Below are 23,204 nucleotides of genomic sequence, written 5' to 3'. Positions count from 1 at the left end.
TAGAAAATTAGGAGGTTCCGTTTATGCCAGATATAGCTAATGATAGCTACTTTTGGAAAAGTATGATTAGCAGTTAAACATCTCTCAGATTTTGTTGTTGCTCACAGTGCTGTTTGTATTTAGGCATAATTCCTTATGGACTTTATCTTGTTTAATAAAGCATGAAAATAACTCATTTTAAGATTGTTCCACTTCAGCAGATACTGGATAGACTAAGTTAATATGATGGATAAATTGTCAGTACTCTTATGTTCTCTCTTGTGGTTATGTAAGCTCATCTCCGATCTCATGAGTTTAGAATTTGAACTGTCAGTTTTTATATGGTGTGCCAAAAATTATAGGATTTGTAATTTCCATCTATGAGTAGTTTATTTAAGGAAATACGCCGCAAGAATTAGATGTTCATGAACACGCGTTTACCCGATGTAACAAAAATGTTTATTTCTCGTTTCTTAACTAAGACCAAAATGCCATTTAATTGACATTTATTATCAAAACTCTGACGTATACCTAAGCAACCTTCTATACCAGTTCTGTTGCATTTTTTTCCCAAAGGAGCTAACCAGATGAACCTTTCTGCAGGAGGGATAACAACAGATCAGCAAGCTAGTCTAATCTCAGAAACTGCTCTTCCAACATCCCTGGGGACAACGAAGTAATGCACACGTTTTATATTCTTGCTAAGTTAAAGATTTGTTTGCATGGAGTGTAAGTTTTTAAATGAAGAACATGCATTCTGCAATATGATTGTATCGCCATTGTATCTTCCGTTGTAACAATGAATGCTACTCTTTGGCCACACACTCTCCCACCCCCATTGCCATTTCAAACCTGCACACCTCCCAACACAATTTTTCTTCACACTTTTGACTTGGAAATGCATTTCCAAAAGTAGAATATTTTATTCTTTTGTGTACTTGTTCTGTATACTTAACAGCTGTGATTCTGTGTCTCATAGATTGCCTGTCCTTTCATCTTTGTTCCAGTATCTCACAACACCTAAGCAGTTTTAAAAGAATTAAATTAATGAGCCTCTTGCCAATGGCGAGTAGCATCAATGAAACCTCTGGAGTGGAAGCAGTTTCCTTTTCTGCCCTCAAATTCCATGATTTTGTTGCTTTTTATATTGCAGTTTGATGGCTTCACAGTTTCATTTTAAAATCTTTGTAACTGTAGCTATGAGTGAAGAAAATTGTTTTAAAAATAATTCTTCTGTTTCATATATGAAATGGGCAATTGTGTTCCACGCTATAACATTCCCTTGTTCGCCTTCCATTTCAGTCCACTAATGAATGATGGCACAAATTCTGGCAATGTTGGAAACCTCAGCTCGTTGCCAACAGCTGCACCTCCTTCCAGTACGGGGGTAAGAAAAGCATGGCATGAACATGTCACTCAAGACCTACGCAATCACTTAGTCCATAAACTGTAAGTATTTACCATAATGGGAGACTTTTTCCTAAATATTTACATTCCTTGATTTAGTGACTTGCTGTATGGAAGTGTCTGAGTTGGGAAATTGTGGGAACCGAATCGGTGGATTTTGATGTAACCAATTGAAATATCACTAACTAATGCAATTTGATGTATCCGTATCTTGGGACTCGGTGGCTCAAAAGATTGGTAATGGGATTATTATAGGAACTGAAAAGTGAGCACCTGATAGTTGAAGGCCTACATGATTTGGTGGTCTTGGTTCAGTTCTTGTTGGGGAAATGTACACACTGTAAAAACCACCATCACAGTTTGCACTGATTGGTGCCCTGCAGGAAATCTCAGCAGATGGCCTTAGAGACTGAGCTGCCTTCTTAACCCTATTATCTCTCCAGCTCAGGTTTCAGGTTCTGAGGATAGTGCTGGCAAACATGCATTGCCTCCGCCCTTGCTGTACCTGTTTTGTAAATAAAGGACTTCATTCACTCGCATTGACAGTCTAAACACATTTCACCATTACTAAATTCACTTAAATAATTGTGGGGGAATGGTTGGACAGTGGTTCTCTCTCTCTTCAATAGTGTTAATATACGTTATGTGTATACAAACTTTAAGAATTGTAAAGAATTCTAAATGTACATTTAAAGAGATGGATTATATATATTTTTTTCCGTGTAGTGTCCAAGCCATCTTTCCCACCCCTGACCCAGCAGCACTGAAGGATCGCCGCATGGAGAACTTGGTGGCTTATGCCAGGAAAGTGGAAGGGGATATGTATGAATCTGCTAACAGTAGGGTATGTTACTCATTGCAGGCATTCACTACACTTCAGTGAACTGTTCATATTTTAAAACTGACACGTACAATGAAACCTGCTAAAAACCTTTCTTTTCATTTCACTACATGGCAGAAAATCTCCCAGTGCTTTCAGTGTATATTACCTTGTTTTATAGCAGAAAACCTAACAAATTCAACTGCGTAGGTGGTTTTTGCAGTCCCAATTATCATACCCCATTCATCCACCAAACCAGATCACTACTGGGAGTATCTTCCTATCTGCGGAGAGGAAGCAGGCCCACTAAATCAGGGTTTCTCAACCTATGAGTGGGGACCCAAAATTAGGTTGCCGGAATGTTTCAAGGGGTCACGTGACAGCTCCTGTGGCTCCTATCCCACAGAGCTAGCTGGGCTCACTTCCCTGTGCCAGGCATTGCAACCTCTGAGGTCCCAGCACCACTCAGGTTTGTCCCAGCCATCATGATGATGGGAGTCCAGGTAGGCCAAATTTGAATGAGTGGCGCTGCAACCCCATGAGCCAGGTGACAGCTCCACTCACATAGGTTTGGTCCAGTCACGGGGCAGGGCCAAACCTGAGCGGCACCGCAACCCTGAAGGTTGCAACACCCCAAGCAGAGAGCCAAGCCCAGCCAGCCCCACAGCATAGGAGCCACCACTTTGTGGGGTGAGTTCTGGGCAGGACTCAAACCCCTCCCCCCCCCCCCCCCCCCGCCGGGGGCAGGATCTTACCAAAACCACCCAAGGGCATGGTTATAACCAGGGCAAGGTGGGTGGGACAACAAAGCCCCAGGGGTGGCTTAGGCCAGCCCCATATGGCAGGGCTTGGGGAGGAAGTGCTACCTCCACCCCCTGACTCATCTCAATGAGCCACCGATCCTATCTGGGTTGTAGGGATGCAACCAAAAAATCGGGATCATGTGACCCCCACCACCATGTTCCTCCTCTGGTAGGGAGCACAACTATGCTTACTTGCCCCAGGAGCTAAAATGTCAAGTTACGGCTCTGCCCCAGGACCTCTACCCGCAGACTATTTACTAGGTTGTGACAGGCCATAAACATTTACAAATGGGTTCTGAGCCCAAAAAGATTGAGAACCAGTGCTCTAAATAAATGTAAGTGCATAGGAACTTCCTGTATATCTCAAAGTAGTGCTAAAATGTTCCAGTATTTTCTTTCAAGAACTGTGGAAATGGATCCTCGCTCTTTGGATGTCTCCCTCTAGCAAACTAGTTCAGAAGCTTCCACAAGCCATGTCTGCTGGGATCACTCCCCCTACTTTAATTTTTGGCGGTAGGCCCAACTGCACTTCAGTTTCTTCTGACTGCTTGAAAGTGCATTGTGCTTGGAGTGCGCAGCCCAGCATCCTTGATGGTTCCGTGGCTGGCTTTCTCCTTCCTTTTCCCTTTCGTTTGATCTCTCTTACTTGTAAATAGTAATTTTAAAGAACACTTTTAAAGGCTTTTCTCTGTCCATGCCATTGAAGACATCGTTCTGCTGGATCCTAGCCCTGTTAGGCTGCTTACCCTTCCCCTGTTTGCAGCCTTATTAGGATTTCTGCGGGAGCATTGACTCAATCACCATCATGGCTGAGGTGGCTAAGAAAGCTAGCTTTAATCTGTGTGCTTCATAAGATGCTGTGATATCAGTTACCAATACTTATCTGTGGTGCCTGGAAGAAGGTCATAACAAGGACTGGTACTCAGTCTTCCTCACTTTCTCTGAATTCCCCCACCACTAGTAGTTTGAGGCAACTATCCAGATTTTTATGGGTTCAAAGTCTGGTCGACTGAGGTACCGAGCATCTGGTTTCAATATTGGGCATGGGGTGAAAGCCACTTCTTCAAGCCTGCCAAAGCAGCATAAATGTGTCCAGCAATGGTAACCATCAATGAAAAATCTTACCAGACTGAAGTCCCTAAGCCCATGCCTAAGAAGAAAGATGCTAAGCAGCTGGTTCTCCTGGGACATGACCTGTGTGTGTGTGTGTGATATTCCTCAGCCACACTCCAGGTGAGGATTGCCAGCTTCCAGGCAGTAATAGCAAAGTACGGGTTCCCTGTCTGGGATGAAATGATGCACTTCTTGGATCAGCTCCCTGCTGATGACCTGCAGCTAGTCTGGTTACCTGTTAGCCTGGTTACCTGTTACTAGCCAGTTTGAGTGCCACTGGGTCCAAACAACTCAGTTGGCTGAGGGCATCAACAGACATGCTCTTAAGACCACCAGCAGCAGAAGGGCACTGGCTGCTCAGAGCATTTGCCCACAGCTTCAATAGCTCTTGTGTGTGCTTGTTCCCAGTGTTTCTCCTGCCTTGTCCCAGCCTTGCCTCGCTTCAGGTACACTGTACTCGGACTTCTGATGGGCTCTGACCCTTGGTTCTGGTGCCTGGCCTCTGACTCCAGCTGTGATTCTGGGCTCCAATTCCCGGCTACCGACTCCTGCTCTAACCACTAGGCATGGCTGCCCACATCCTAGTCACTAACAAGATGTAGTGTAAGTCTTGTGGCAGATGGTGTCCAAACACACACTGTGGACATCCATTTAATGCTTCTGCCAGATCAGTGCGATGGCAGGATTGTGATGCTCTTAGCTAAAGAGCCACTGGTCAGACACAAATGGAAGACTTTCCATTTGAGAATCCTGATGTCTTTTAGTATAGAGACAGAAGACGAAGGATTCCCAGGCAAACCTCAGATCTCTTGGTCTGTGTTAGGGGGCTTATTCCTTCACCCACTTACGTCCCTGGTCCTTCTTGCACGAACAGAGAGCAACAATACCCGAAGTCCAAAGGTCCAAACAATTTGATGTTTATTGGGGTGAACTTCCAGCAAGCATGATTCCAGTTTCCTTCCTTAGTGTCCCCCTTCCCAGCTCTGACACCACAGAGGCTTACCTGTGTCCCTGTTCCCATTTCCCCCTTTAGCAAAACATGATTCCAGTTTCCCCACCCCTATTCCCTGTTCCCATTTCCTCCACCCACACACCTGATTGACTATATAGTAAAGCCAGGGAAGTAAGTGGGTGAAAGAATAAGCCCCCTAACAGTCTCTACACTCTGTCAATAAGACAGAAATCCACTCATCTCTTCCCAACCTTTGGGCCAGATGTCGACTCAGATGCACTCTTTTTTTCAGGTAGTGGTCCAAGCATTCTTACCAGAGGTCCCATTGGGGAATTCATCTGCTGCATTTAGTTCCAGTAAAAAAAAAAAAAATGGACTTCTCTATAGTCCTCCTTGTGGATTTTTACCTTTCTCCTTTGAGGACCATCAATCCCACTCCGTGACAAGAGAAGTAGAATAATGTGGTGGAGTCCTAAGAACAGATCTTGCCATCCTATTCCACTCTGGCATTAGACCCCCATCTTCTCTGCCACACATTCTTTTTCAGGAATTGTTATAACGAAAGTGCTATGGGGCACTCTTCTTACTTCTCCAGATTGGAATGATAGAGTTGGTCCTTCACCCATATGGGGGGAAAAGGGCTCTACACTAGTTATTTTTTGATACCCAAAAGAGCAAAATGATTCTACCTCCCATAATGGACCTTAGGTAAAATATTCCAGAAACTGAAGTTCCATGTGTTGACATTAGTCTCTATTATACCTTTAAGTCCATAAGATTGGTTTGAGGTTCTCTACTTGAAGGATGCCCACTTCCCCTTCTCGGTCCATCCAGCTCCTGGGAAGAATCTACAGATTTAGAGGGAAGGAAGATTGGGGGAACCACTACCACTACCCACAGCAGTATTGTTTGTGTTACTTTGATTTCTGTAGAAAGCCACAAATCTCTGCCTGTGGTGGCTGTTTGCTTCAGATATTTAAGACTACCCTTATTTAGATCCTTGGCTTATCAAAAAAGCTTTTGCCGATTCAGAAAATCTTCCAGTCCCTGTGACTTCTCATAGACTATAAGATTTACTTTCAACCCATGAGAGACGGAGTTAATTGGAGCCCCGGGAGAATCCTTGAAGGTCCTCTCTCCAAAGGACAGATTCCATACCATGAGTATTATCTGAGATCACAATGTTGGCGAAGCGTATAATTCTTCCTTGTGGCAGTTGGGCCTCATACCTTTTTAGATCTAGGTGAAACTGTATGTCAGTCTGTGTCTGAGATCTGTGTAGGGCTGTCTGCAAAAAATTATATCATCCTTATCCTGACATATGGATAGCTCAAGAGGAGTCAAAACTTGCTGCTGTGGAGGACTGTGGAGGAATATCCTTATCAGGGAGTTTCCTTGTTACCTCCTTTGCAAACTGATGCAACCCACTCCCCTTCCATGTACACTCTGTACCCAAACTGTGTCTTGAAGACCCCTAACGCCCTTTGGGGGGTGTTATACCTCATGTAGCCCCACATCTCCCACCTCCATATGGAGCTGGGAAAGGAGAAGCTGCCAGGGCAGAGCCAGCCTGAGACTCAAGATTGTAGGCCTAAATTCAGAAACAGATTAAACATACTTTTTGATATTGATGTGATCACACTGTGCATTTTACAGTGACTCTAAGCATTCTTTTCCCTCTGCTGGCTGACTTGACTGCTCAAGTTCCTTCCTTCAGTCATTTCCTTTCATCCTCCCTTAACGTACCTTTCATGCTCTTTCCCCTCCCCCCTTTCCTTTGTTTCTCTTTCTAGTTAATCCCTTTCTGCCTTCCCCCTTCTCACATGCTCTTTCATATACATAGGCACCGACACCCCCCCCCCCCCGCCTCCTCCGCGAGTGTGCTGCGTGCCCACTTTTCGCCCCTCCCTCCCAGCGCTTGCTGCTGCAAAACATCTGGGAGGGAGGAGGGGGAACTTGGTGTGCTCAGGGGAGGAGGCAGGGCCGGGGTGGGGATTTGGGGAGGGGTCCAATAGGGGCAGGGAGGGGGCGGGGACTTTGGGGGAAGGGGTTGGAATGGGGGCGGGGGGGGGGGGCGTGAGCACCCACCAGTGCCATGAGAAGTTGGTGACTGTGTACATATATAACAAAAATAAATTAAAATAAGCAAAAATGCACCCAAAATTTTAAAATATACAGAATAAATAGGGCTGTCAAGTGATTAAAAAAATTAATTGTGATGAATTGTGATTTAAAAAAACTATTGCGCTATTAAACAATAATAGAATACCATTTATTTAAATATTTTGGATTTTTTCTACATTTTCAAATATATTGATTTCAATTACAACACAGAATACAGAGTGTATAGTGCTCACTTTATTTGTATTACAAATGTTTGCACTGTAAACAACAAAAGAAATAGTATTTTTCAATTCCCTAGTACAAGTACTGTAGAGCAGTCTCTTTATCATGAAAGTTGAACTTACAAATGTAGAATTATGTACAAAAAAACCCTGCATTCAAAAATAAAATAGTATAAAACTTTAGAGCCTACAAGTCCACTCGGTCCTACTTTTTGTTTAGCCAATCACTCAGACAAACAAGTTTATTTACATTTGCAGGAGATAATGCTGCCTGCTTCTTGTTTACAATGTCACCTGAAAGTGAGAACAGGCGTTTGCATGGCACTGTTGTAGCCACTACATGTCAGATGTGCTAAAGATTCATATGTCCCCTGATGCTTCAACCACCATTCCAGGAGTTATACATCCATGCTGATGACGGGTTCTGCTCAATAACAATCCAAAGCAGTGAGGACCAATGCATGTTCATTTTCATCATCTGAGTCAGATGCCACCAGTAGAAGGTTGATTTTCTTTTTTGGTGGTTTGGGCTCTGTAGTTTCTGCATCAGAATGTTGCTCTTTTAAGACTTCTGAAAACATGCTCCACACTTCATCCCTCTCAGGTTTTGGAAGGCACTTCAGAGTCTTAAACTTTGGGTCCAGTGCTGTAGCTATCTTTAGAAATTTCACATTGGTATCTTCTTTGCATTTTTTCAAATTTTCAGTGAAAGTGTTCTTAAAATGAACATGTGCTGGGTCATCATCCGAGACAGCTATAACATGAAATATATGGCAGAATGTGGGTAAAATAGAGCAGGAGACATACAATTCTCCCCCAAGGAGTTCAGTCACAAATTTAATTAACGTGTTATTTTTTTAACAAGCATCATCAGCATGGAAGCATGTCCTCTGGAATGATGGCCGAAGCATGAAGAGGCATATGAATCTTTAGCGCATCTGGCACACAAATATCTTGCAATGCCAGCTACAACAGTGCCATGCGAATGCCTGTTCTCACTATCAGGTGACATTGTAATTAAGAAGTGGGCAGCCTTATCTCCCGTAAATGTAAACAAACTCGTTTCTCTTAGCAATTGGCTGAACAAGAAGTAGGACTGAGTGGACTTGTAGGCTCTAAAGTTTTACATTGTTTTGTTTTTGAGTGCAGTTATGGAACAAAAAAATACATTTGTAAGTTGCACTTTCATGATAAAGAAATTGCACTACAGTACTTGTATGAGGTGAATTGAAAAATACAATTTTATCATTTTTACAGTGCAAATATTTGTAATAAAAAATATAAAGTGAGCACTGTACACTTTGTATTCTGTGTTGTAATTGAAATATATTTGAAAATGTAGAAAAACATCACAAATATTTAAATAATTTCAATTTGTATTCTATTGTTTAACAGTGCAATTAATCACGATCAATTTTTTTAAATCGCGATTCATTTTTTTGAGTTAATTACACAAGTTAACTGCGATTAATCGACAACCCTAAAAATAAATCATGAAGCTAATATGGATATCTGCAAACCAATACTCTGTTCACTCTGCTTATGTGTTATATCCCTTTCTTCCACCCTTTTTGTCTTCTCTATTTAGAGTGTAAGCTCTTTCATGTAAGAGTGATCTTACTCTGTACTGTGACTAGAACAGGGGGGCCCCAGTCACTGCTTCTTGAATACCAATAATATCGGTAGTAATATTCAGCCATCTTTTGAATGGGCTGGCATGTCCATCTTGATAACGACACCCTTCAAGGCTTGTGGGCTCCATAGGGCTCGATGATGCATATCAGATGAGTCTAAGAATTATTCATCTAGCCTGTGAGGCTTTCTCCCTCTTACCAGTTCCAAGTTACTATTTATTCATTAATTGTGTTGTGGTAATGTAAAAAAGTATACAGCAGAAAGATGGTCTTTTCCCCAAAAAGCTTACTCTTTAATTAAACCTGCCCAAGCCACAGTTCTGTATTACACTAACCAGCATGGAGGACTTATGGCTCAGCAGCCTTGACAAGAAGCTGTCTTGAGTTTTGAAGTGGAGCATTCACCACCAAATTCTCCTGTGGCGCTCTGTCTGCCGGGAGAGGATAATGAGTTAGCAGACTTTGAGCTGAAGGTACACTCGGCAGCCCTAATAGGCTCTCAAGAATTCATTCCTGCATTCTCTTTTGTGTAAAAGGGCATACCCCTTTTAGATAGTTCTGTCATCAATGAAAATGCGAAATGTCTGGTTCTGTTCTAGGGTGGGCAGGATCCATCATCTCTGAATGACACTTTTCTCCTGGATTGGAGTCCAGAATGTTTTTGTGAATTCTCTCCATTCTCAGTAATTGTGAGGGCTATCTGGAAAGTCAGGATAGGCCTAACATGCTGTTAAATGCCCCCAGCTTGCACACTGGCAGTTTCAGTTCCCCAGTGTCCTGGAACTGATGTCAGAACCAGAAAACTTGCTTCCCAGTTTACCAGACTTCTTGTCTGTGAATCAGGGCAGAATTTTGCACCTGGATTAGAAATCTTTCAGTCTCGTCACTTAGCATCTGGGTTGTTGGGGCACAGAAGTACAGTAGATTCTTTTGAAAGCAAGGAATCTTTGATCAGGGAAACCTACTTGATGAAGTGGAAGAGATTCTCTAAGGCATCGCAGAGAGGCATAGACTCAAGACAGTCATCCACACTTAATTTTGGATAATCCCCATCAAATAACCACGTTACCATTTCAGTTGGTACAAGATGGGCCTTTGAATAACACCACAATTTATGGCAAAAATGAAATCTCTATTTTAGTTGAATCGTGAGAGCCCTTCCATCTTTTTGCCTGAAGGCTCTTCTCTGTTCCCTAGAAAGGTGCAGGGTGTTAGTTTTGTTTTCACAGAACACAGGCAGTTCTGCAAGTTAGTCAATCATTCTTAATACTAAGCGAAAAAAAAGAAATGGAACCTCTGAAGTGCAGTATTTCACAGTAGGTGAGAGCAACCATATCATAAGCATGCAAAAAATCCCCAAAAAATCCTCTCCAGGAACCATAAGCATTATGTTCACGGATGCATGACGGCTGCATAGACTGCAAGGAATACGGAATCATCTAATGTTACAAGCAGGGTCGTAACGTGTTCATTTGTTGACTCATTTGACACCCTTAACAAAATGGATGTTTCGTCATCTGCAGATGCAGTGTTCAGTTGTTTGATCCTCTAGGCTGCTGTTTCTCACTAGTTCTTTAAATTCTCTCTCTTCCCATGTCTGTCTTATGCCTCACAGTAGTGACTCTGGATTGGTAGATTAGTTGTGTGTATGAAAAAGGCAGTTTTATTCTTTACTTGTAACTTGATCTTTTCATAACAGACTAAGCTACCAGTTTAGAACACCTGCCTTTCTCCTGCAGAACTGCAGGTGAGCAGCTCCTTTCATTATTGACTCTGGATTGGTGGCTAGGTGTGTTAAGAAAATACCAACTTATAAATAAGGATAAAAAATGTCCCACTGGAGAGTAAATTATATCTTCATATTGATTTCTCTGCCAGAAAGTAGCAGGCATCCTACAACAGTCCCTTTCATAAAAACTTATGCATGATGATTTAGAAAAGCCTATTCTTTGGAAGACAGCCAAGATGGACAGTCAGTCTGTAAAGTAAACTTCCCTTCCTGTGTTTTTTTCCAAAAGCTTCACTGTTACTCTCCACTTAAGAATTACAAGGAGTCTCATCTCCATATAACAGTTGTGACAAGAAATGTAATTCTCTTCAAATAGGCAGCTCGTTATCTGCAAGAGAATGTAAATGACACACGATTCAGGTGAATTAGTTTTACCTCTGTATTTTTGTATTTTTTTGTAATACTGAATATTATCTTTCTCCTTTATAGGACGAATACTATCATTTATTAGCAGAGAAAATCTATAAGATACAAAAGGAGCTCGAAGAGAAACGGAGGTCTCGTTTACATAAACAAGGGATCTTGGGTAACCAGCCAGCCTTACAGACCCCAGGGGCTCAGCCACCTGGTATCCCACAGGTGGCTGCTGCCATGGGCCAGGCACAGCCCTTGAGACCTTCCAGTAAGTATGGATTAGATGAGATGGGGCAGGGGAGATGGAAGAAGAGAGTGGGACAGTTTTTTACATTTCGTTTATTGAATTTAAATACTTCTGCTATGCAGTGTCGTGGTTGGCTGAAGTATCATTGTATACTATTTCTTAATTAAAAAAAAATTTTTTTTTTCTTTGACCATTCTTTTGATTCTGTTACAGATGGGCCTATGTCCATGCCAAATGTGCCTATGAGTCGTATGCAGGTCTCTCAAGGTATTTAACTTTTTCCTTCTGTACATTGCTTTGTTGATTCAAAACATAGCTTTTCTAGGTTGCTTTTCTTCTGTTTTCCTTTCATATTGTTTATAACTTGAGGGGGAAGGGTGTGTGTGACTCTCTCCTTCTTTTATTATTCTTATTCACCATTATACTTGTTATGCTGTCAGGAGTGACTCACAACCATGAGTGTCAACCTCAGGGCAGACTGTCAAGAAGCAGGATGAAAACCCCAAACTGGTTGTATATTCTATCATTAGATTTCACCAAACCAGTATCAATTGTCAACTCCTAACACACTGTAACAATCCTACTATGGAGTCATGGACAGTCTCTAGGTATTGCATTCTATCTTGCCACCCAGGCAAGCTTGGCTTTTTGATAGATGGTCACTTTACACCAAAAATCACAATAATATTCAGATTATTCGCCGTACCAAAGGATCAGTCATTTACCCCAAGTCAGTTGTATTCAGATCTCAAACCAAAGACAGAGCTTGTAGCCACTCAGTCCTGTAACAAACAAAAAGGTTTATTAACCAAGAGGAGAAATGAATTATTTATAAGATTAAAGCAGATAAACACACACACAAATGAGATACAATCTTAAGTTAAAAAAGTAATAGAAGCTTCGTTAATAAGCAAGCTGTTACGTCCTTTAGGGCTAACCCAAGCCTTGCAGCTTGGGGTCTCTTGCTCATATTTAGGAATCTTTGCCCTCAGAATCCAGAGAGCAAAAAGATACTAGGGTCTCCTTAACAAGTATCTTTATTCCCTTTCACCAGCATTCAAGCTGTGATGGGACACAGGTTTGTGGGGAAGCAGTCAACAGTCTTTTGTTCACAATGGCTCATCTGATGCCTGTAGACCTTCCTTTGTTGGGGAGAAGATAGCACCTCTTGTGGTAAACTAGGATTTCACACCTGGTAATGCTTCTCCCCTGACTGTGGGGAATTTACAGTTTTAGTAAAAAGAACGAGGAGTACTTGTGGCACCTTAGAGACTAACCAATTTATTTGGGCATAAACTTTCGTGGGCTAAAACCCACTTCATCGGATGCATGCAGTGGAAAATACAGTAAGAAGAGATAGATATATAGATAGAGAGCATGAAAAACGGGTGTTGCTATACCAACTCTAACGAGACTAATCAATTAAGGTGGGCTATTATCAGCAGGAGAAAAAAACTTTTGTACTGATAATCAGGATGGCCCATTTCAAACAGTTGACAAGAAGGTGTGAGTAACAGTAGGGGGAAAAATTAGCATGGGGAAATAGTTTTTAGTTTGTGTAATGACAAATGTAATGCATTGTTCTAAGTCAGCCATAAAAATGTTGGCATACTGTGGGGCCATGCGGATAGCCTAGCAGTTCCAATGACTTGGAAGGTATACGTTTTCCCCAAATGTGAAATAGTTGTGGGTGAGGACAAAGTCACAAAGTTCAGCCACCAGGTTTGCCGTGACATTATCGGGGATACTGTTCCTGATGGCTTGTAATCCATCTTTGTGTGGAATGTTGGTGTCAAAGGCTTCTACATCCATAGTGGCCAGAATGGTGTTTTCTGGAAGATCACCAATGGATCACACAACAAAAACACTAACCCAGGAACCTATCCTTGCAACAAAGTCCGTTGCCAACTCTGTCCACATATCTATTCAAGGGAAACCACCATAGGACCTAATTACATCAGCCACACCATCAAGGGCTCGTTCACCTGCACATCTACCAATGTGATATATGCCATCATGTGCCAGCAATGCCCCTCTGCCATGTACATTGGCCAAACCGGACAGACTCTACACATAAGAACAAATGGACGCAAATCAGACATCAAGAATTAGAACATTCAAAAACCAGTCAGATAACACTTCAGCCTCTCTGGACACTCAGTTACAGACCTAAAAGTCGCAATTCTTCAACAAAAAAACCTTTAAAAACAGACTCCAACGAGCAACTGCAGAACTGGAATTAATTTGCAAACTGGACACCATTAAATTAGACTTGAATAAAGACTGGGAGTAGATGAGTCATTACACAAACTAAAAACTATTTCTCTATGCTAATTTTTGCCCCTACTGTTACTCACACCTTCTTGTCAACTGTTTGAAATGGGCAATCCTGATTATCACTACAAAAGTGTTTTTTTCTCCTGCTAATAATAGCCCACCTTAATTAATTAGTCTCTTTAGAGTTGGTATAGCAACACCCATTTTTTCATGTTCTGTGTGTGTGTGTGTTATATAATCTTCCTACTGTATTTTCCACTGCATGCATCCGATGAAGTGGGTTTTAGCCCACGGAAGCTTATGCCCAAATAAATTGGTTAGTCTCTAAGGTGCCATAAGTACTCCTCATTCTTTTTGCTGATGAAGACTAACACTGCTACCGCTCTGAAGTCTAAGCAAACACTTTCATAGTAACAGCAAATATATAAACATTAACTTGTAACACGGGATACAGATATAAGTAGGATTAATACATGCAGCATCCTACAATCATTCCACAAAGTCTAAACACAAACACATTCTTAAATTCTAATACCTATTTTAAAAATACTAAAACACAGGTAAGCCAGACTGGTTTCCAGCTGTGCATTTGTCAGTGTTCAGTGAGTCTTAGGGGCCTTGGCATGAGCTGGCATCTGGTCTGCCAGCATCACACACTTTACCAGGCTTTATCACAGTGGTATCTCAAGGGCTAACAAGATGTGTCCAATTGTTTCTCCACAACAGGGATAATCAGGTTAGAGAGTAATTTAGCACCTGTGAGAAAGGAAGGGAAAATCAGCAGTACCCTCACTTAATTTATCTATCAGCGTGAAATGTGTTAAACCATTTTCGTTTTCAGTGCTTCTTTGTCAGATAATCCTATTGGCCCAGAAGATACTTGTAAACTGGGAATTTTCTCATTATTAATTTGTTAATGCTAGAGGAATGCAGTAGCCTTGCTCCAGCTGCTTTTTCCTGAAAAGTACTGAAAGTTGAGATGTTTCATCTTCCTAAGTAGTAGTCCAGGTTTATCTGCTTCATGAATTAATGTTTGTTATGGAATCTAGTAAGCTGAAACCTGTATCGCAACCCTTTGGAGCTATGCTATGGCGCTCTCTGTTTAATGACACATCTAGCATTTTATTTATTTTGGGTAGGAAAAGAAAAGTTCTTTGAACAGGCACATGTATATCTGTAAATACTGAGCCTATGATAAATGTATGCCTTTACCAATGCATGGTTTGTGGGGTGTATTTTTGAGGAGGAGGATGGTGGGGAGAGGGAACTGCTACCTTTGTTTTGGTAGTTGCTGGTTGTGGTATTGTTTTGGTTTATACTTTGATTTGGGGCAGTGTGCTTGCCTTCAGTGTGCCCTTTATATGATTTACTTTGAGAATTACTTACAGTAAAACTTGAATAAGAGATCACCCTTTTTGTACAACTCCTGTCTTATGTACCCCTCCCCTGCAAATTTTCCTAAAAGTATTGAGTATAGTACTACTTTTCTTTTAAAGAGCATCACCTCCATTTGTTTGCCCCGTGAGCGGTTGTTTAAAACAAGTTTCAGTGTTGGTTTTCCCTAAACATTTCTCCCTGTCCAGCATGTCTTTGTTAGTGACCATTTTGCAGGAAGGAACAACATTGACTTTTTTAATGTGAAGAATGGTTATTGCTCTTCTGACAGCTTGAGGCAAAATTGTAATCAATTGCATAGAATTACACACCTCACTTGCTCTCTGGCAGTGTGTGTGGGTAATGCTTTTTACCATAACTGATTTGAATTATGATACTGTAGGCTGGTAACTGTAGTACATGTAAGTGCTTGATGACTTGTTCCTAATGAGCTGTTTTGGGGGTGCATTTTGCAGGAATGAATCAGTTTAACCCCATGTCCATAGGAAATGTACAGATGCCACAGGCACCCATGGGACCCCGTGCAGCTTCTCCAATGAACCATCCTGTACAAATGAACAACATGAGCTCTGTTCCAGCGGTTTGTATTTGCTTTCCTCAAGTTCTTCTTATAGTTTAATTCCACTTAAGAATTTCCTCAGTTTTTATAATAAAGATGCTTTGAGAAAAAACATATTCCTATTAATGTGGAAAACTCACGTGTCTGCTCGTCTATTTGAATTTCATGCTAATTAGCTTCAGGGAAATTTATCTTTCATCTTTGCTATCATACAGTTTTTTTACTGACTTGTTTATTTGTTTTCAACGTTTAAATTTGACATACAGAACATAAATACTTAGGGTGGGAGGCGGACATCAGAGGTATAACAGTAACTCGTGTCTTCTGGGAGAAAGAAGCTTGGTGCTTCCAAGTACTGTAGCCATCCAGTGTATAAATCCCTGGTACCACTTAAAAACTTGATTTCATTTTTTTCAGAAAATTAAAATATATTTTAAGAGTTCCAGCATATTACTTTTCTATATTAGCCCAAAGAACTTAGCGTTCTAAATATAGCTTTAGTATTTTTTTCACTTTGAGTAGCTCATTGAATGTTGTGAGGCAATGCTGACATCATACATGTGTCCAAAACTCCCTTTGATTTATGAGGTCAGTATTTTTTCTCAGACCTTATGGCTAATTATCAGTTTGGTTTTTCCTTTATTTCTACCCAATTAATTTCTTTAATAACTGATATTTTTGTTTTTAAATATTAGATGGCAATGTCTCCTTCCCGAATGCCTCAGCCACAAAACATGATGGGAGCACATTCCAGTACTATGATGGGTCAGGCTCCTACCCAAAACCAGTTCCTCCCTCAGAATCAGTTCCCATCATCAAGTGGAGCTCTGAATGTGAACAATGTAGGCATGGGTCAATCAACAACCCAGACAGGCGTTTCACAGGTAGAATTCATTTTCTGAAGTATGGATTATCTTAATCTAATTTCATGGGCGGCCACGCTCAGCCCCCAACAACCCCCCACCCCTCCTGCTTCTACCCAGCGCAGCTTCAGTCTCCCGGTTCAGGCCGCGCTGCCCTCTCTCTCGGTGCTCTGGGGTCGGGGCCATGCCACCTGCCCTCCTGGGGCTGGGGACATCGGCCGGCAGCTGCAGTGGGGGGCTCTGGTAGGGGGCACGGAAGGGCTGGGGCCTCAGGCGGAAGGGGCAGGGCTGGGCGCTAGCCTCCACCAGCCGGCAGTTCACGAACTGCCCATGTCCAATTTCCTTTTAAAATCTCACTTCTTTGCATAGTTTGCATTATATTTGTATATCCAGTGTTCATTATACCCCTCCAATTTAATCAGCTTCTCAGAGACTCTCCTGTCTTTCACTTTCTCTTTCTGCATTCCAAGTATTTCCATGAGCTGCTACATAAACTCTGGGTGTATTAGTTTAGGAAAAAATCCCCACCACCACCCCCAGATGTGAATTCTGTAATTCACATAATCTTATGGAGAATTTTAGGGGGGAATAGTAGGAAAAGTTAATTTATGATGCATGATTAAGCTATTTTCAGTGTTCCCCCATTGTATCTGAGTCATCCATATGCTCCTATTTTTTCTTTGTATGCAGACTTTAGTAGCCATTAGTTTAAATTATGGACTGCAAGAAAGTATGTAATCAAAGCAGCCCTCTTAGTTTTTTGGGTTTCTTTTGTTTTGTTTTTAAACTAGTTACATCTGAATTGGAAGCTGTTGTCTATCACCAGTTGTCTTCCATGTTATTACAGAAGTTCAGTCAAATTATTTGTTTAATAGCTGAACACTTCTGCATGTGGCTTTTTAAAAAATAAAAACATCTGCCCTCCTGGAGAAAGTCTTGAATACATGATGGATAGAAAAACAGTATCCCTCAACAAAATATTTATAAGGCAATATAAAAGCATTTTAACACTTGACATTTTACTACCTATAATTCATTCATATTTCTTTATTGATTTATTTAGATTTATACAAATACTTAAAAATACTTGTATGAAGGTTTTAAATAGAAATCAGATGAAGGCATACAGTAACTCCTCACTTAACATTGTAGTTATGTTCCTGAAAAATGCGACTTTAAATAAAACAATGTTAAGCAAATCCAATTTCCCTATAACAGTTAATGTAAATGAGGGGGTTAGGTTCCAGGGAAATTTTTGTCCACACACACACACACACACACACACACACACGTGTGTGTGTTTTAAACAAACAATTTAATACTGGTACACAGTGATGATGATTGAGAAGCTTGGTTGAGGAGTCAGAGGGTGGGATATTTCCTAGGGAATGCCTTACTGCTAAATGAAAAGGAGTACTTGTGGCACCTTAGAGACTATAAGCTTTCGTGAGCTAGCAATTGGCTGAGTCCTCAAGGGTTAACTCTCTCACAGCAGGAAATGAGGGAGGGCAGACAGAGACACACAACCTGTGTTTGTGTGTGTGTGTGTGTGTGTGTGAGAGAGAGAGAGAGAGATGTGCGCATTTCCCCTTTAAGTATGGAGAGTGAAGTCAGAAGTATACTGCCTTGTTAATTAGATCAGCAAGCTGAGACTGGGCTGCAGGTGCTGCCCGTTGTGTGTGTCCCCTGCCCTATGGAAGATAGGGTAAGCGGGGTGCAGGGGGAGGGGGACACCCTGACATTAGCCCCCCTCTTTTTCCCCTCCCCTCCACGCAGCAAGCAGGAGTCTTGAGGAGCAGATCCAAGGCAAAGGGCAGGAGCAGCTCAGGGCAGTGGCGGGAGGGACAGCTGAACTCCTGGCAATTGATACCCTGCTGGGCAGCTGCTGCACAGGAAACTTGGAGTGGGGAGCTGATAGCTGGGCTGCTGGTCCACTTTGGTTCCAAGCCTCCACCGGCTGCTCTTCCTGCAAGCAGTGGACAAAGCAGGTGGCTGCCAAACAAGTTAGAAGGGAGCATTTCACAACTTTAAACGAGCATGTTCCCTAATTCATAGATCAGTTCCTAGAATATCAGGGTTGGAAGGGACCTCAGGAAGTCATCTAGTCCAACCCTCTGCTCAAAGCAGGACCAATCCCCAATTTTTGCCCCACATCCCTAAATGGCCCCCTCAAGGATTGAGCTCACAACCCTCGGTAACGTAACAGTAACAACGTTAACCGGGACAACTTTAAGTGAGGAGTTACTGTATTAATATGGTCTGCTCTCCCTGATTCTCCCTCCACCCATTCTAGTTTGTCTGATGCAGCATTTAGTAAAATATATGATCTTAAAACATATGCACATGCACCATGTCATTTATATTGTACTATTTCAATTTTGTAATGTTGCTGGACTTGGAAATGTGGATCCACAACCTTTTTGAATATCCAAAATAGTCAAGTCAGGGTAAAAACTGTTACATGGTCAAGTGTATTGTGTATAGTAAACACAAGGGAAAGAATTCTGAGATGCCTTCCTGAGCAATGTAGCTCAGTAGGTGCAGCCTAGGTTGTGGGGAGCTTTCAGCCACTTTGTGTCCTCTGAATCCTTACCCCTACCCAGCCCATGGCACAACTTAGCTCTTGAATGGCTGCCTATGGGGAGTGCTATCTGGGTTCCATCTCCTTTATGCTAGCAGAACAATATAAAAGGAGCAAAAAGCTATCGAAAATTATTGGTGATTTTATGTGGTCAGAACCTGTGCATTTGAGATAATAAACACGGTTGCTGTAAATAAATAAATATGAAAAATGTATGGTGATCTAAACTGCTACTCTTGTAAGGCATTTAATGCTCTTATAATGTCCAAGTAAATATGACTCAATTTTGGAGCAGCATGGATACATTAAGAACTCTCTCTTTATAGCAGGGGCAGGTTCCCAGTGCTGCTATTCCAAACTCCATGAATATGCTAGGACCACAGAGTGGTCAGATATCATGTCCACCAGCGACCCAGCCACCTCTACATCAGACTGCACCTCCTGTATCCAATGCAGCTGGCAAGCCACCTATCCAACACCAAACCCCACCTGGAATGACTCCTCCTCAGCCAGCAGCACCTACTCAGCCATCCACACCAGTCTCATCTTCAGGACAGACTCCTACACCAACACCTGGCTCTGTTCCAAATGCAACACAGACACAGAGTACACCTACAGGACAAACTGCAGCACAGGCTCAAGTTACACCACAACCTCAGACTCCAATACAACCCCAGTCTGTGCCAACCCCACAACCATCTCAGCAACAGCCAACATCTGTGCAGGCACAACCTCCTGGCACTCCAGTAAGTATCAGCTGGTTTATTTGGTCCAAATGCAACAGAAGCCTAAACATTCAACAAGGAACTTTCCCCTGTATAGTACTGTGCCATAGAATTACAGATTGCAGGATCCTTATGGCATAGCAACAGTAGCTTGTTTGATTGTGGAAGATATATTTTAGAATAGGTATTTATTTAGATCCATATGCAAACAAAATGCATTCATCCAAATGTTCTCAGCAGTCAATTTAGTTAGTAATTTCCAATACTAGGATTAAAAATACTACAGAATGTTTCTACAGCTGTGCGTGGGGAAACTTGTAAATAATCTGCCTGTGCTATGTTTGGCTCTAGTCAGGATCATTAGTCTTTCACCTTCATGATCATTAAATTCACACATGGTTTTTAAAGATGGGTAGAAAGAGACTGCATGGTAATCAGTGTGTACTATCCACCGTACAGTTGCTTTATCAACAGAAGATGCTAATGCATCAGATGATAAACTCATTCCTGTCTTTACCTCTGTATAACTCGAGATCTGTGTTCTGGTATCCAGAGTTTGGTTTTCATAGAATATCTGGGTTGGAAGGGACGTCAGGAGGTCATCTAGTCCAACCCCCTGCTCTAAGCAGGACCAATCCCCAACTAAATCATCCCAGCCAGGGCTTTGTCAAGCCTGACCTTAAAAACTTCTAAGGAAGGAGATTCCACCACCTCCCTAGGTAACGCATTCTAGTGCTTCACCACCCTCCTAGTGGAAAAGTTTTTCCTACTATCCAACCTAAACCTCCCACACTTCAACTTGAGATCATTGCTCCTTGTTCTGTCATCTGCTACCACTGAGAACAGTCTAGATCCATCCTTTTTGGAACCCCCTTTCAGGTAGTTGAAAACAGCTATCAAATCCCCCCTCATTCTTCTCTTCTGCAAACTAAAAATCCCGGTTCCCTCAGCCTCTCCTCATAAGTCATGTGTTCCAGTCCCCTAATCATTTTTGTTGCCCTCCGCTGGACATTTTCCAATTTTTCCACATCAAGAGTGGTATTATTTCAGATGATCCTTTTGTGTATGATTTTGTACTATTCCTCTTAGCAAGACAAATGAATATTTCTATATATTTCCTCAATGTTTTGATTTTTGTACCTTTTTACATCAGCTATCCCAGGCAGCAGCTAGTATTGATAACAGGGTGCCAACCCCAGGCTCAGTTGCGAGTGCCGATATCAACTCCCAGCAGCTGGGACCTGATGCACCAATGCTAGAAAGCAAACCAGAGGTTAAAAATGAAGAAACTGAGCCAGAGCCTTGTGAAACACAAGTGGAACCTAAGACTGAGGTAAGTGAAATTCCTTCACAGTTAATTAGAGCAATAATATATAGGAGCTAAAATAAGATGAGTGTGAATCAGTGAGCCAAGCTGACGAGAAAATATTAGTTAATGGAAAACTCTGGTTTTCACTCTGGTGGAAGCCCTGTGTCTGGTGCTTTATTGTATATTGGGCTACTGATACTCCAAACTGATAGAATTTGTAGTTTGAGACGTTATAGGTATAGTTTAATCTCATCTCTTTCTTTCTTAAGATGGAGGAGGATTTACAAGGATCTTGCCAAGTGAAAGAAGAAATAGATGTGGCAGAGTCAAAACAGGAGCCAATGGAGGTGGAAGAAAAGAAAGTTGATATCAAGGTAGAGCCTAAAGAGGAAGAGGAGAGTGGCACTAATGGCACCACTTCACAATCTACATCACCATCTCAGCCCCGTAAAAAGAGTACGTATATAGAAATGGGAGTCCTTGCTATAATTTTTCTTGGTTTTCTGTCTCCTGCAATCTTTAAGCCAACCAGGAGGTCCCTCTATTTGTACGTATGCACTAACACCACAAATTGGGGGCTGAGACAATGAGTTAATGTGCTACCCTTTTTCCTTTTGGAAAGCAGTATTCTTATCTTTCCTTGGATCACAAGTGAAAAGTAAGGTGTTGATGTCCTCCTGATTTGCACTTAACGTTACTGTCAATGATGACATCTTAGTTTGGCTTTTTCACCATAGCCAGTCTCTATGCAGAAGGGCCAAAGCCAGGGTAGTAAGGGATTGGTTTCAGTTCAGGACTGAGGTGAATTGTAGGGAAATTACATAGGTGGTGTTGTATGCATGTATCTGACTTTGGCCAGTGCTATTTCATGAGGACTGAATTCACGTAGAACATTTTCTTACAGAGGTCCTCTAAGTTCTGTGAATTCTTTCCAGGTTCTGTTTTCACTTCATCCCTGCTGTCCAAGACCTCTTGTTGTGGTGACATCCTGCAGACAGAAGACAATTTGGAAGTAGCTCCCTCCATAACGTCTCCTTGATTTAGCCAGAAGGATTACTGGTGAATCACAGGATACGCCCCTTTCCCTCCAGAGGCTGTGTGCGCAGCATCCATATTGTCATTAGCCCTTGTTGGCTTGAGAATTAGGGACTGAACTCAGTTCCTGAATTTAAATTTTTTACAGTTAGACTGGTATACTGGCCCTAAAACTTTTAAAAGGAAAAAGACCCAGTGCAGCTCCCTTGAGAGTGCCATCGGTTTAAAAGTGTACTGGCCCAAAGCCTGTTCCACAGAAGTTTGCACGATGGTGACCACCATTCTGATCAAGTCAGTCTACAGAATTAGTGTTTTGGATATGGTTTGTTTGAACGTTGATTGTTCGTACCTATATGCTATATTTTGCTCTTTATTTTGAAAGGGAAAAGTAATATTACAGATTTTAGGAATTACTGTTCCCCTTAGATAAAGCTTTGGGTTTTGTTTTGTTTTTTCAAAAAGCCTGTATTTGCATGCATTGGGTGTTTGGTTTCTAAGAAGTAAAATAAGGAAGTTTTTTGAGTGATGATCCCTATTGTATTCCACTGAGGGTTATACACATGCACCATGCATCTGGAGCCAGAGATTTTGAAAGTAATAGTGTCCATTGGTCCGTACATGTGCTTTTGCTCCACCTTATGGTTTCATCCAAGGCAATAATGGGCGGGGCAAACCAACTGTGCCCTTAGTTCCTTCTCGCTACCACATGGTTTGAGTTGGAGCTTCTGTTGTTGTCTTGTCCCTTGTGACACATTTACTTAAAATACAGAAAAAATATTTGTTTTATTCGTGTATATAGTTTTTATTGTTTTTTACTATAAGTTTTAGGATTAAGGAATTTTGGGAACTACATTTTTCCTGGTTTCCTGCATCTCTCCCTCCCCCCCCTCCCTTCCCCCCAGCACCTGAATACTGAATTGTGCCGAAGATCTGCATCTCCTGCCCTCGCTCGTTCTCAATCAGCAGTGAGCACAAGCGCTGCCTTTACTGCTTGGGAGAAGCCCACATTTCATCCAG

The 23,204-nt window shown here is 41.8% G+C and overlaps 1 protein-coding gene across 1 annotated transcript in view; it reads left to right on the top strand.

Moving 5' to 3' along the window:
* The window catches only part of LOC144270751 (CREB-binding protein), a 190,033-nt gene that overhangs the window by 113,434 nt on the left and 53,395 nt on the right, over positions 1–23,204 (top strand). The window contains exons 7-16 of the mRNA XM_077827415.1: positions 556–655; positions 1,282–1,428; positions 2,113–2,230; positions 11,272–11,464; positions 11,657–11,710; positions 15,571–15,695; positions 16,370–16,558; positions 19,445–19,864; positions 20,997–21,176; positions 21,422–21,608. Coding sequence (XP_077683541.1) covers positions 556–655; positions 1,282–1,428; positions 2,113–2,230; positions 11,272–11,464; positions 11,657–11,710; positions 15,571–15,695; positions 16,370–16,558; positions 19,445–19,864; positions 20,997–21,176; positions 21,422–21,608 — 1,713 coding nt within the window. The remainder of the gene's footprint in view (positions 1–555; positions 656–1,281; positions 1,429–2,112; positions 2,231–11,271; positions 11,465–11,656; positions 11,711–15,570; positions 15,696–16,369; positions 16,559–19,444; positions 19,865–20,996; positions 21,177–21,421; positions 21,609–23,204) is intronic.

Source organism: Eretmochelys imbricata, chromosome 10 (genome assembly GCF_965152235.1).
Source record: "Eretmochelys imbricata isolate rEreImb1 chromosome 10, rEreImb1.hap1, whole genome shotgun sequence".
Taxonomy (NCBI): domain Eukaryota; kingdom Metazoa; phylum Chordata; order Testudines; family Cheloniidae; genus Eretmochelys; species Eretmochelys imbricata.
Note: the sequence above shows the minus strand (reverse complement) of the source record. Positions and strands in the feature narration are given on the sequence as shown.